The 14,489-nt window shown below is 37.2% G+C and overlaps 1 protein-coding gene across 3 annotated transcripts in view; it reads right to left on the bottom strand.

Moving 5' to 3' along the window:
* The window catches only part of CTNNA3 (catenin alpha 3), a 1,821,555-nt gene that overhangs the window by 1,604,635 nt on the left and 202,431 nt on the right, over positions 1-14,489 (bottom strand). For all 3 annotated transcript variants that reach the window (XM_045069885.1, XM_045069887.1, XM_045069886.1), the window contains exon 5: positions 3,246-3,365. In XM_045069885.1, coding sequence (XP_044925820.1) covers positions 3,246-3,365 — 120 coding nt within the window. The remainder of the gene's footprint in view (positions 1-3,245; positions 3,366-14,489) is intronic.

Here is a 14,489-nt window from a genome sequence, read left to right as displayed (position 1 = left end):
TGAAACCAAAACTTCAGGTATGCTTCCTTGTTCTTAGTAACAAGAGCACCAACAAGTATTTATTGAGCATTCGCCATGGGTCAGATACTGTTGTGAACACTGCAGAGAATACAGCATTGAAGGTGACAGACGAGGCTCTGTCCTTATGGAGCTACGTGCTGTCACAAGAGGAATGATAAATATGGTTAGACCGAGAAACAAACCATGACTAATCCTCTGGTACAAAGAATCCTGCCTTATAAGGCAGAATCTTTCTTGCTGAATTGCAATTTTACAGAAACCTGAATCTTTTCCAGCAGAAGAAACTTAGTTGTGTGTGTTTAAAAGGTTTGGAGGCCTTTTAAGGCGTAGGATTGGAGATAAAAGGCAAATCGCATCACGTCAGAGAAGAGTTGATGTTGTTTTGACTCTCTGAACCCTGCCCAAAGTAATTCCTAACAATTCATTTGTGGCTTTGGTACAGAACTTGGTTAATACTACAAATTCCTAGGAAGCTCTGCTACATTTGGAAACAAAATGGGAGGTAAACAAAATTTGTCTTTGCTATCCTCTGCCATCTCCCTCATTTGCCATGTCTTTTTGTATTCCTCTCTTTTTTCCTCCTTATTTTTCTATTTTGAAAATTTTTTAATTCTTCAAAAATCAATGTTTTCTTTTACTATACTATTTTCCCAGGTCTCCTTCTTAACATCTCTTCAGGGAGTCACACTGGGGGGTAATAAAATGAAGAGTTCTAGGTACACAGTATAAAACCAAGTACAGTTTAATTTCCCTCATTTGATCCCTCTTATCATATCCCTACAAGTTCCTTTCCCTCTTTTTCATCAGTCTTTGGTCCCTGACTTTCTACTCTATCATCCTCTTTCCACTTCCCTCAATTCCCCTTCCATTCTTTCGAAATCAAGAAAAATGATCATTAGATATAAGGAGAGCTAGAGTTGTGTAATACAAAAGGATTGACAGTATGTTATGTGTACAGTTAAGTTCATTACATAAGGATTTGTCCCTTTGAGTTTAAGACACTGCCTTGTGTGAATAAATTTCACTAGAACCATGGTTACTAGATATAATACTCGGAAGATTGTGAAGATAAAGTTTCATGCATTTTCTTAGCTGTCTAAAGACATTATTTCAAAAATCGTTTTGTGTTTTCATATATACTAAAAATCTGCATGAGAGAAAGAGAAGTGGAGAGAGAACCCACCCTGTTTTGCCTCTCACCAGGTACCCACTTTCAAAGATCTCTTTACGCCCTGGGTCTGGCATCCCTAAAATTGTCTTCATACTGCACGCCAAGGCCTCCTCACCTTCCTATCCTCCAGCCTGCCTCCCTGCAAGGTACTGGGAATGAGACCTGGAAAACTCCCAGGTCAAGAATCAGACTGATTTAGATTTAAAGCCCAGCTTTATGTCTTATTAGCCCAGTGACCTTAGACAAGTTACTTAACTCTTAACAGTTTTCAATGGTGCTCATAAAACCATCCCCATTGTACTGTTATAAACATTTCATGATCTGATCCATACATTTACTAATCACAATATGTGGCATACAGTTGCCTTTAATAAACATATGATTTACATATACATAAGCGTACATACGTTTACACCATGTGCCCATCTTTTCCTCAAACACACATACAATTTACTTATCTGTCTTTTATTCAGGCAAAGTCTTGCCCTTCTACCCTTGAAGCATTCACATTTTTCCAAATTCACCATTAGCTAATGCAAGAATCTAATCAATGAAAATGTGCTAATAAGAAAGGATGAGAGAAGAGGACAGTGACTATCGCCTGCCAACTCAAATATCCCTCAGAGATAAAATATGGCTCTTGGAAACAAAACTGTACTAAAAATTGCATAGGCCAGAGCAGTGACTTACAGTGAATTTAAAGCAGCACCATCTGGGAGATTCTTGTAGTAGCTCTGTGTAACTGTGACCCACTTCCTTTACATGTGCTAATATGTAAGCCATCACTAATTTTAAAATAAGTAAATAAAACTTAAATGGATATTGTGTCCTTTTTCATATAAATTAAAGTATATGAAGAGATATTCCATTTACCCCACAACATTCTACAAAATAAAAGTAACTCTCAGGAAAATAGGGCAATGGAAAGGCTAAATACCCATGGAATGTCAGTGATAAAGCAAAACCTAGAACACAATTCCCTTCTCAAGTCAATACTTCCAGACCATACCACAGTGATTTCATAAACTGAACTAAAAAAAAAAAAAAAAAAAAAAGAGGCCCAGCTTTGAAAACTTCATCCAAAAGATACAAAATTTGTGAATCAGGCAATCACAAGAGAGTCACACCTTTGCCATACTAACATGAAAGACTTAAAAAATGGACTCGGTGCTTGGCCATGCGAGTCAGCCACTTAGTCATTTTTCTAGACATTATCCATCATTGAACACATTCCTGAATTTCATGCAACCTAATTTAAACGTCTATCTGGCTGTTCTGATGGGAATAAACATTCAATCAGTAAAAGCTTGACAACCCTGACACCTAGTGGCTCTGAGGAAATTGGTGAGGATCAGCTTGGGAAAATTAGCTAGCTAGTTACTGTGGCAGCATCTCACAAATACATCAAATTTAGTGATTACTAATTTTTTTTATACTAATTCTGAAAGCAACTTTATAAAAATCTATTTTGGTTCTGTATTTATTTGGAGGTCTATACAAGGAGGCTAAAAGCTTTGCATTTGTAAAGTACATTTTCCTTCCCCCTTACACATTTAGCAAAATTCCACTAATCTTCAGAGATCAAACAAGAAAACTAAAGGTAGATTCATACTTTGGCATATTCATGATTCTTTCCCTTAATTTTGTACGTACACCTATATCCTTTTTCTGGTCATCAGGTGATTTTTCTCCTCAAGTATCCCCCTGTCAAATATAAAAGCCATCTGGCCAAGCCATCACAGAGGTTTCCTTTATGACATTGAGGCATCCTTAGTCAAAGGGTAGTTACAGCTTCACAAACCAGCAGGAGTTTTCTTTAAGGGAGGTATAAGGACACATGTGGAAACCCCCAAACTGCACATCTAAAAGCAAGGACAACAATGAATGCTTCAGGAAGCCGTATGAACGCAGCAGGTCAGCACAGCACAACACAACCTATTTCTGCCCTAAACATTAGAAATAAGTCTCCCTAGATCCACTTAAACCTGACAGGCAGAATGGCAGGAAGCATAAAGTGTTCACCTCCTCCACCAGGAAGAGTTCTGACTCCTACCTGCTGACGTTTGAAGGCTAAATAATCCAGATTTTCCAGCTCCTTTCCAAGCTTCTGGTAGGTTTTCTGGAGGTCAGATTTATTGGAAACATTTTTTAGAGACTCAAATGTTCTTTGAAACTGGAATTGAAAACAAAAGTAAATCATTAGGATAGCAGTACATTTTTCTCAAATGCCTAACTAGCTGAAACAGAGAAATAATCCAGACTGAGCCTCAGTTTCTCTCATTCATAATCCAGAGTGAACGCATGCCAATTGTCCTTCAGTGAAATGATTGTAAAGAATTAAACTGTATCATAAGTATAACCAACATTAACACATGAATGGGAAGCATGTTTAATCCTCATTCTAACAAAAGAGCATACTGCATTAAAAAAAAAAACTGTTTTAGCATATACTGTTACTTCTAATGAAAAAAATTGTGATGAATGTATTATAATTTCAAATCATAATGAGGAAGTACTAAGAAAGCTCTCACATTCCAATCACAGAAACAAATATATATAAAGGTAGCTGCTTGTCTCTATAGAAATATCTATACAAAATCAGCACCCCACAAACTTCAACCAGGAAGATCTCTCAGATCTTATATTTTGAGAAGGAAAGAAAACTAACATTTTTGTGATCGAAGGATATGTAGCACGTTCAGCAAACATTTATTCATTTCTGCTCTATAACGCAGATGAGTTATAAATCAGTTCTGCTGAATCAGAATGCTTCTGTTCATTTTTAAGTCAGATACTAGATAAACACAAAGGAGACAAATTGCAGTGGATCACAGAATATTGTTCTGCTGCTAATAATTAATTAAGCAAAGGGAGATCACAAGATATTCAATTCTTGGTTTATTTTAGTAAATTAGAACATACTTTGGAAGATCAGTGATTGAAAATGTCGAGTAATGTCACCTGCAATGACATTAGCATTTGCTCGCTCTCCTTGTCATTTACCTCCCATATTCTCACTGTGTGCATTTAGACAGATTTCTACAGAGAGAGACTTCACCATTTTAAACACACCAGAATTCCATGGACTATGATGCTATGAGACAGGCTAATAAGATTGTATAGAATATTATTAAGTTTCCAGGGAAATTATTTGACCTTACTATTCAAACTCTGTGGGATAAGTCATATTATAATGGTATTCTACTGAATTAAATGCTCAATTTCATGAAAGCAACATGTTTATCTCAATCCAAGGTGACAGAGGAAAAAGAAATGGAAAATAACAGTGCTAAGCTTCCACAGCGCTACAGTAAATTAAATTCAACAAATAATCTTTTGGAACCTACTATGCACAAGGTACTATGAATATATAACACATTTCCTGCCTTAAAGGAACTTAAAAACTATGAAGGAACTACACATGGAAATCAGAAATGGGAAAGACCCTGACATTTATTGAGCCAGGTACTTTGTGCTTTCCAATGTAATCCTATTTCTCTCTCCAATCTACAAGTAAGTACACTGGGACTGAGAGAGTATAAACCAGGTTTTTACTACAGTGTTTATGCTCTTTCTACCATATCACTAACTCTAACGCAAGGCAAAGTAGTAAAGAGAGTCCAAAAACAAAAAAAGAGAGAGAGAGAGAAATAAAAGCAACATATAGTAAAACAGAAAAAAAAAAAAAACTAGTTATACCAACTGAGGAACTCAGGCCATGTAGAAGACAGGAAGAGATCTGATTTAGGCTTCAAATGGAAGGACAAGTTCTCAGAGCCTTAAAAGGGAACAGATTCTACCTATCAGTTTCAACATAGCCAAAGTCTGCTCATTTCCCTATTTTTTTTAATATGATTTTTTTCAAAGATTTTATTTATTTATCTGACAGAGATCACAAGTAGACAGAGAGGCAGGCAGAGAGAGATAGACAGGGGAGGAAGCAGGCTCCCCGCCGAGCAGAGAGCCTGATGTGGGGCTCCATCCCAAGACCCTGGGATCATGACCTGAGCTGAAGGCAGAGGCTTTAACCCATTGAGCCACCCAGGTGCCCCTCGTTTCCCTATTTTATAGCATAGTTAACAAATTTATTTTGACATAATTATAATGACTTTTATATTAACTTTATCATGTTGATGATCATTTCTGTGTCTTGCCCATTTCTTGGTCCATTCTCACTACATTCAAATCAAAATACCAAATTTAATATTCTAAACAATTTAAGCAAATTTACCAACAATTAATATAAACTGACCAATCTTTTTAATTCTAAGCATTTTATATTCCCTAAAAAATATTAGCTCTACTTCTGAAATACTTCTTTTTCACATTTACTTCTGTGAACTTTATACAGATCCAAATAGGAATTTTAGGGTAAACACATTTATAAATCTTAAAAAAATAAAAAAAAAAAACCATGAAAACCAAGCAATATTTCCATGGCCAAAGAAGAAAGGGAGACAATCCAGGAAAAATACATCACCACAAAATATTTCTATGAAAAATCAGTCTGTGTAAAGTGGAGACTTTAAAGTTTGACCTTTCATTATCAAGACTTTCTCTCTCCATTTATTGACACTAAGTAGCTCAAAGTACTCAAATTATGATGATTCATTTATTTAAGTAAATTTTTTCCCATATAACAACAAATAATTGTCAAGGAGAGGTCATACAATTATCTGTAGTATACTTGAGGTTAGATCCCTATTAAACATACTCCATCTCTCTCTGCCCATATATATATTTAAAGATGTTAAAGAGTAAAAGCAATAATTTTACTTTGCAGATAAAGCTGACATGAAAAAGATAAAAATAAGACAGTGATTAAAGAGAGGTTTAGATTTTACTTTTAAAAAATTAGATGTTGACTTTATTTGAGGATTTTTCATTCCAATAGGACACTGTGCTTGATCACTGAAATAGACCTCTTAAGATTTTCTCATTAGTTCAGTGCACTGCAATTTCATTATGTTGACTATGTCTCAGAATAAATGTTCTCTCAGTTGAAGATAAGTTGGGAAAGGAAGCAGAATTAATTGAAGAGATTTTAACATTCCTAGATTTTACCTCTTCAAACTTTTGAGTGGAAATTTAAAATAAGCAAAGAAGACCCAATAATTTGTTGAACACTACATTTATCCTGTGTTAATATTTTTGCCTTACTACAAAATTCAAATGTAAAATAAAAAAGCCCAATGAATAAATCTGACCTCCAACAAGCCTAGGAATGTTCTAAAACTGCCAAAACTGAGTCTCTGAACCAGGAAACAAATGCAAATTCTGTTCTATTTTATTACCTTATGAAACAATTATCACAGGGCAGACAAGACAAAAATGAGAAGAAGCAAACATCTCTAAGCCCAAAATATGCCACTAGAGTAAGCACTGTAAACACTTCCAGTGTGTTTTCTCATAAAACTCTTTTCTGTTCAGATTTTGACTCAAGATGGCAAATGTAGGAAGGTCCTGCCTCCGCCTCCTCCCATAAACACATTGAAATTACAGCTGTATATGGAACAATTTCCTCTGGGGAAAAAAAAAAATCAAGAAACTGGCTGAAGAACCACTTCACATCAAGCAAATAAGAGGTAAACATCAAAGCAGGTAGGAAAGACACAAAGTAGGAGGAGGAGAAGCAGGAAGGAGAGACACAAACTCACCATAAACCCCCCATCCCCAGAATGGCAACCCACATTTGGGAGGAAACTCAAAACCCACAGCTAGTCCCTGAGTATTGAAGGTTTTGTACCCCACATTAGGCATGCCAACATTTAAGACCAGCACCCAAGAGAAACCTAAAACAAGAGGCTTTGCAGACAAATGGAGCTCATGCCCATAAGATCGACAGGGCTTTGTCAAACAGAAATGGCTCTGCAACAGCTGTGTGCAGGAGTGCCTGGGTGTCTCAGTCATTCAAGCGTCTGACTCTTGATTTCAATTCAGGTCATGATCAGGGACCTGAGCACTCAGCAGGGACTCTGCTTGAGATTCTCTCCATCCTTTCTCTCCCGCTCAAATTAAATAATCTTGAAAAAAAAATGCCCTGCATGCAGGCTCACCCAGCACAAGAAGCAGCCCTTTGAAGATTTTATTAATTGAGAGAATGAGAGAACATGAGCAGGGGGAGGGACAGAGGGAGAGACAGAGAGAGGGACAGAGGGAGAGGAACAAGCAGATGCCGCACTGAGCAGGGAGCCCCACACAGGGCTCCATCCCAGGACCCTGAGATCATGACCTGGCCAAAGTCAGACACTTAACTGACTGAGCCACTCAGGCATCCCATTTTCTTTTCTGTCTCTCTCTCTTTTTTAAAGATTTTGTTTATTTACTTGAGAGAGTGACAGAAGCAGCTGCCCTTTGAAAAGCATTCCAACTTTATGTGAAAAGACTCATTTGTCAATTTTTCCTTATATTTTAATTTTAATTCCAATTTAGTTAACATATGGTGATATATTAATTTCAGGCATACATATAGTGATTCAAATATTCTGTACATTACTCAGTACTCATCAGGATTAGGTGTTCTCGGGGCAACTGGGTGGCAGTGTCAGGGAGAGCATCCAATTCGGTTTCAGTTCAGGCTGTGACCTCACAGTTGTGGCATCGAGCTCCGAAACCAGCTCCACACTCAGCACAGTCTGCTCAAGATTCTCTCTCCATCTCCCTCTCCCTCTCCTTCTGCCCCTCCCCACTCCACTCACTCCTTCTCTCTTGCTTGTTCTTGCTCTCTCTCCAAATAAATCTTCAAAAAAGTAATCATAAATGTACTTTTAATCCCCATGACCTATTTCACCCCTTCCCCCACCCACCTCCCTCTCACAACCATCAGTTTGCTCTCTTTAGTGAAAAGTCTGTTCTTTGGTTTGTCTTTTTTCCTTTGGTCACTTGGCATTTTTTTAAAGTTTTTATGTCAATTCCAGTTAACCTGGAGTGTAATATTAGCTTCAGATGTACAATATAGTGATTCAACAATTCCATACAACCCCCGGGGCTCATCACAAGTGCCCTCCTTCATCCCCATCACCTATTTCACCCACCTGCCAACCGACCTCCCCTCCTGGTAACCATCAGTTTGTTCTCTATACTTAAGAGTCTGTTTCTTAGATATCTCTCTTTTTTTTTTCCCTTTCCCTCTGCTTATTTGTTTTGTTTCTTCAATTCCACATATGAGTTAAATTCTACAGTATGTCTTTCTCTTACTTATTTCACTTAGCATACTACTCTCTAGCTCCGTCCATGTCACTACAAAAGACAAGATTTCTATTTTTATGGCAGAGTAATGTTCCATTGTATGTATGTACCACCTCCACTTTATCCATTCATCAGTTGATGAACACCTGGGCTGTTTCCATAGTTTGGTTATTGTAGATAATGCTGCTATAAACATCAGGGTGCATGTATCTCTCTGAATTAGTATTTTTGTATTCTTTGGGTAAATACCTAGTTAGTGCAACTGCTAGATCATAGGGTAGTTCTATTTTTAACTTTTTGAGAAACTTCCACACTGTTTTCCAGAGTAGCTGGACCAGTTTGCATTCCCACAACAGTGCAGGAGAGCTCTCCTTTCCCCACAGCTTCACCAACATCTGTTGTTTCTTGTGTTGTTGATTTTAGCTATTCTGATAAGTGGGAGGTAATATCCCACTGAAGTCTGGATTTATATTTTCTTGATGATGACTGATGTTGAGCATCTTTTCATGAGTCTGTTGGCCACCTGTATGTCTTCTTTAGAGAAAGGTCTATTCATGTCTTCTGCCCATTTTTAATTGGATTGTTTCCTAGGGCACTGAGTTTTATATGTTCTTTATATATTTTGGATATGGAACTTTTATCAGATACGTCATTTATAAATATCTTCTCCCATGCCACAGACTGCCTTTTAGTTTTGTTCATTATTTCCTTCACTGGGCAGAAGCTTTTTATTTTGATGAAGTCCCAATAAGTTATTTTTGTTTTTGTTGCCACTGGCTCAGGAGGCATCTAGAAAGAAGTTCTGATGTTTCCAGCTTTGCATTTATCAAGGTTGCTTTGGCTATTTGGAGGTTTTTGTGGTTCTATACAAATTTTAGGATTGTTTATTCTAAATCTGTGAAAAATGCTGTCGGTATTTTGATAAGGATTGCATTAAAAATGTGTAGACTGCTTTGGGTACTATAGACATTTTAACAGTATTTGTTCTTCCAATCCATGAGCATAGTATTTTAATTTCTTTTTATCATCTTCAATTTCTTTCATCAGCATTTTATAGTTTTCAGAGTATAGGTCTCTTACTTCATCAGTTAGCTTTATTCCTAGGTATCTTACTGGTTTTTTTGCAGGTGTAAATGGAATGATTCTTAAATTTCTGTTTTGCCTGCTTCACTACTGGTGTATAGAAATGCCACAGGTTTGTGTATGTTAATTTTGTATCATGCGACTTTACTGAATTCATTTATCCATTTTAGCTGGTTTTTGGTGGAGTCTTTCAGGTTTTCTATATATAGAATCTGCAAGGAGTTAAAGTTTTACTTCTTCCTTGCTGATTTGGATGAGTTTTATTTCTTTTTGTCATCTAATTGCTGTGGCTAGGACTTCCAGTGTTATGTTGAATAAAAGTGGTGAGAGTGGACATTCCTGTCTTGTTCCAGGTTATAGAGGAAAAGAGCTCAGTTTTTCCCCATTTATGATGTTATTAACTGGATTTTTCATATATGGCCTTTATTACTATACCTACTTTGTTGATGTTTGTTTGTTTTGTTTGTTTGTTCTTTTAAGAATGGGTGGTATACTTAGTCAAATACTTTTCCTACTGAAATGATCATATGGTTCTTATCGTTTGTTTTACTTATGTAATATATCACAGTGATTGATTTGAGAACATTGAATGATCTTTGCAGCACAAGAACAAATCCCACTTGATCACGGTAAGTGAATTTTTAAATGTATTGTTGGATTCAGTTTGCTAGATTTTTGTTGAGAATTTGTGCATTTATGTTCATCAGAGATACTGGCCTATAGTTCTCTTTCTTTTGTTGTGTCTTTATCTACTTTTGGTATCTCAGTAATGTTGACCTCATAGAATGAATTTGGGAGTTTTCCTTCCTTTTCTATTTGTTGGAATGTTTGATAATAGGTATTAACTCTCCTTTAAATGTTTGTAGAATTCACTTGTGAAGCCATCTGGTCCTGGAATTTTGTTTGCTAGGAGTTTTGTTTTTTGTTTTTTGTTTTTTTAAAGATTTTATTTATTTATTTATTTATTTGGCAGATAGAGATTACAAGTAGGCAGAGAGGCAGGCAGAGAGAGAGGGGAGGAAGCAGGCTCTCTGCTGAGCAGAGCACCTGATGCAGGGCTCGATCCCAGGACCCTGGGATCACAACCTGAGCCGAAGGCAGAGGCTTTAACCCACTGAGCCACCCAGACACCCCTGCTAGTTTTTTGATTACTAATTTCTTTCCTGGTTATCAGACTCTACAAGTTTTCTAGTTTTTCCTGTTTCAGTTTTGATAGTTTATGTTTCTAGGAATTAATCCATTTCTTCTAGCTTGTCCAATTTGTTGGCATATAGTTTTTCATAATATTCTCTTAATAATTATATTTTTGTGTTGTTGGTTGTTGTTTCTCCTCTCTCATTTGTGATTTTATTTATTTGGGTTCTTTCTCTTTAATTTTTGATAAGTCTGGCTAGAAGTTGATCAGTTTTATTGATTTTTTTTCAAAGAACCAGCTCCTGGTTTCATTGGTCTATTCTATTGGGTTTTTTGTTTTTTTAAGTTTCTTTATCACTTATGTCTGCTGTAATATTTATTGTTTCCCTCCCTCTGCTGGGTTTAGGCTTCAATTGTTGTTCTTTTTCTAGTTCCTTCAAGTGTAAGGTTAAGCCGTCTATTTGAGATTTCTCTTACTTCTTGAGGTAGGCCTATATTACTATATACTTCCTATATTACTATATACTTCCTAACTCTTAGGACCACTTCAGTTGTATCCCTAAAGTTTTAGACTATTGTGCCTTCATCTTCATTGTGTCCACATATTTTACTATTTCCTCTTTCATTTCCTGGTGGATCCATTCATTATGTAGTAGTATGTTATTTAACTTCCATGTACTTGTGTTCCTTCTAGATTTTTTTTCTTGCGGTTGATCTCTAGTTTCATAATATGTGGTCAGAAAAGGTACACAGATATTCAATCTTGTTGCATTAGTTGAGGGCTGTTTTGTGGCCTGATATGTGATCTATTCTGTAGAATGTCCCATGTGTATTTGCAAAGAATGTGTTTTCTACTGTTTTAGGCTGGAATGTTTTTTTTTTTTTAAGATTTTATTTATTTATTTGACAGAGAGAAATCACAAGTAGATGGAGAGGCAGGCAGAGAGAGAGAGAGAGGGAAGCAGGCTCCCTGCTGAGCAGAGAGCCCGATGCGGGCCTCGATCCCAGGACCCTGAGATCATGACCTGAACCGAAGGCAGCGGCTTAACCCACTGAGCCACCCAGGCACCCTAGGCTGGAATGTTCTGAATGTATCCCTTAAGTCCATCTGGTCCAGAGTGTCATTCAAAGCCATTGTTTCCTAATTGATTTTTTTTGTTTAGATGATCTCTCGAGTGACATAAGTGGGTGGTTAACATCCCTTACTATTATTGTTTTATTGTATTATTATCAATTAGTTCCTTTGGCATTGTTATTACCTGCTTTTTGTATTTGAGTGCTCCCATACTGGGTACATAAATACTTACAATTCTTATATCTTCTTGTTGGACTCCCCTTTAATATTATATAGTGCCCTTCTTTGTCTCTTGTTATAGTCTTTATTTTTAAAGTATAGTTTGTCCGATGTAAGTATTGCTACTCCAGCTTTCTTTTGACATCTATCTGCATGATAAATATTTCTCCATCCCCCTCACTTTCAATCTGCAGGTGTCTTTAGGTCTCAAATGACTCTTTAGGCAGCATATAGATAGGTCTTGTTTTTTTACCCTTTCCATACCCTATGTCTTTTGATCTGAGCATTTAGTACATTTACATTCAACATAACCATTGATAGATATGTATTTATTGCCATTTTATTACTTGTTTTGTAGTTATTTCTGAAGATTTTCTCTGATTCTTTCTTTTCCTTCTCCCATTCATTTTTTGCTGATTTTCTTTGGTGATATATTTGGATTTCTTTGTCTTTATTCTTGCCTATTTAGTAATAGTTTTTGATATTATCATTATCCTATAAAACAAGAGGTTTGTATATAACCTCTTCTACAAATATCAATCTATATTAAGTTGATTGTTCAGGTTTGAACCCATTCTTTTCTCCTCTCCTCCACTGTTTTAGGTATATGTTATTATATTTTACATCCTCTTTTTGTGTGAGTTCCTTGACTGATACTTACAGAAATACTCATTTTTACTGCTCTTATGTTTCCTGCCCATTTTATACGATCATTTTCATTCTCTCCTTTCCACATGAAGAGTCCCCTTTCATATTTTTTGCAAGACTGCTTTGATGGTCATGAACTACTTCAGTTTTTCTTTAGGAGACTCTAACACTCTTCTGGTGCTGAATAGAGTATTCTTGGTTAGATTTTTCCCATTCAGAACTTTGAATATAGCATGCCACCCTTTTGTGACTTGCCAATTTCTATTTAGAAATCTGCAGTTAGCTGTATGGGTCTTTCCTTGTAAGACAAGAACTTTTACCTTGCTGTTTTTAAGGGTTTTCTTTTAACACTATATTTTACAAATTTGCAAACAATATGCCTTGGTGTTGACCTACTTTTGTTGATTTTGATGGGAATTCTTTGGATCTGCATTTGTTTCCTTCCCCATAATCTGGGAAGTTTACAGTTATTACTTCAAATGCATTTCCTGCCCCCTTTTCCTCTCTTCTTCCTCTGGGATTCCTATAAAACAAGTGTTACTCGATTTGATGGAATCTCTGAGTTCCCTAAATCTATTCTGTTGCATAATTCTTTCTTTTGTTCAGCCTCAGTGTTTTCTATTACTTTGTCTTCTAGATCATTAATTCATTCTGCTTCTTCCAGCTTGCAGTTCTTTGCATCAAGGGTGTTTCTAAACACATTTATTACACTCTTCATTTCTGATTCTTCTTTAACTCTTTTATCTATGTTCTGAGGGTCTCACTGATGTCTTCTATACTTTTCTCAAGCCCAGTGAGTATCCTCATCATCACTACTTTAAGTTCTCCATCAGGTTTGTTACTTTATCCATTTCATGAGATCTCTGACCTTTGCCTTGTTCTTTGATTTGGGATAAATTCCTCTGTTCTCATAGTATATCTAAGTCTCTGCCGCCTTTTCTGTGTTAGAAAAGCCAGTTATGTCTCCTAGCCCTGAAAGTAACAGCTTCATGAAGAAGAGGTCATGTAGTGCCCAGGGTCTGGATCTTCAGGGAGTGTCTCCAGGACGTGCTGTGTGCACTCTCGTGTTGTGTTCTAACTGCTATCTCCTTCAGGCCAGTCATCTGCAGAGGTTCTCCCTGCCTGCTGTGGGCAGTGTTTGGTCCCTTGCCTGAGTGTGGTGACTTTTAACTGGTGTGCTCTGTTCTGTATGTGAAATGAGACCTGTCACTACCAGAAATGAGGCCCTGTATCTCTCTAGTTGAGAGACATGGTGTGGGCAGGGGCAGGTCTTCTGGGGGAATGAGCTCACCATGCTAGGACTAAGGCAAGTGTGACCAAAAATGACAGTTTGTTCAGAGCACAGCAGGGTGGGGCAGGGCTTGGTATAAGCAAGTTAGGCAGCTAGTGTTAACAGTGCACTGCTTCACACAAGTGGTTCTATGTTTATGCTGAGGGGCAGGAGGGAAATGGCACTAGCCAACTCCTTTCATCCCAAAGAAATGTCACCATGAATGCTGCCTCTCAGGGGCAAGCTCCAAAAGGAGCACATACTGTTCTCACTGTGTGTCCCACACACACTCCTCAGATCACTGTTTCCATGCTGTCTGCCCTCTGGGGTTGCTTGTCTGCTTTCTCTCCAGGAGTAGCACAATGCCCTCCAGGTTCTATCCTAGCCAAGGCCACGGACATTTAAAACTCTAGGCTATAAGCCTACCACTAGTTACAAGAACTCACAAAATAGAGCCCAACTAATTTTCAAAGCCAATAGGGGAAAGCTTTCGAAGCTTTGGGGAAATGTTCTCCTATGTTCCCCTTTATGCTACTCCCTCTCTTGCTCTTCTCTGTGACCAAGGCTCTTCCTGTCCACAGCGGCTACAATACATTTCTCCCCTAAACCATGTCTCTACACTTCCTACCTTCTAAGATATGGCCTCTGCTCTCTGTTTAGTTGTGGATTTTATACTATCA

This window comes from Mustela putorius, unplaced genomic scaffold (genome assembly GCF_011764305.1).
Source record: "Mustela putorius furo isolate JIRA1106 unplaced genomic scaffold, ASM1176430v1.1 tig00003949_pilon_pilon_pilon, whole genome shotgun sequence".
Taxonomy (NCBI): domain Eukaryota; kingdom Metazoa; phylum Chordata; class Mammalia; order Carnivora; family Mustelidae; genus Mustela; species Mustela putorius.
The sequence above is the reverse complement of the archived record's forward strand: the minus strand, read 5'-3'. Positions and strand labels throughout refer to the sequence as shown.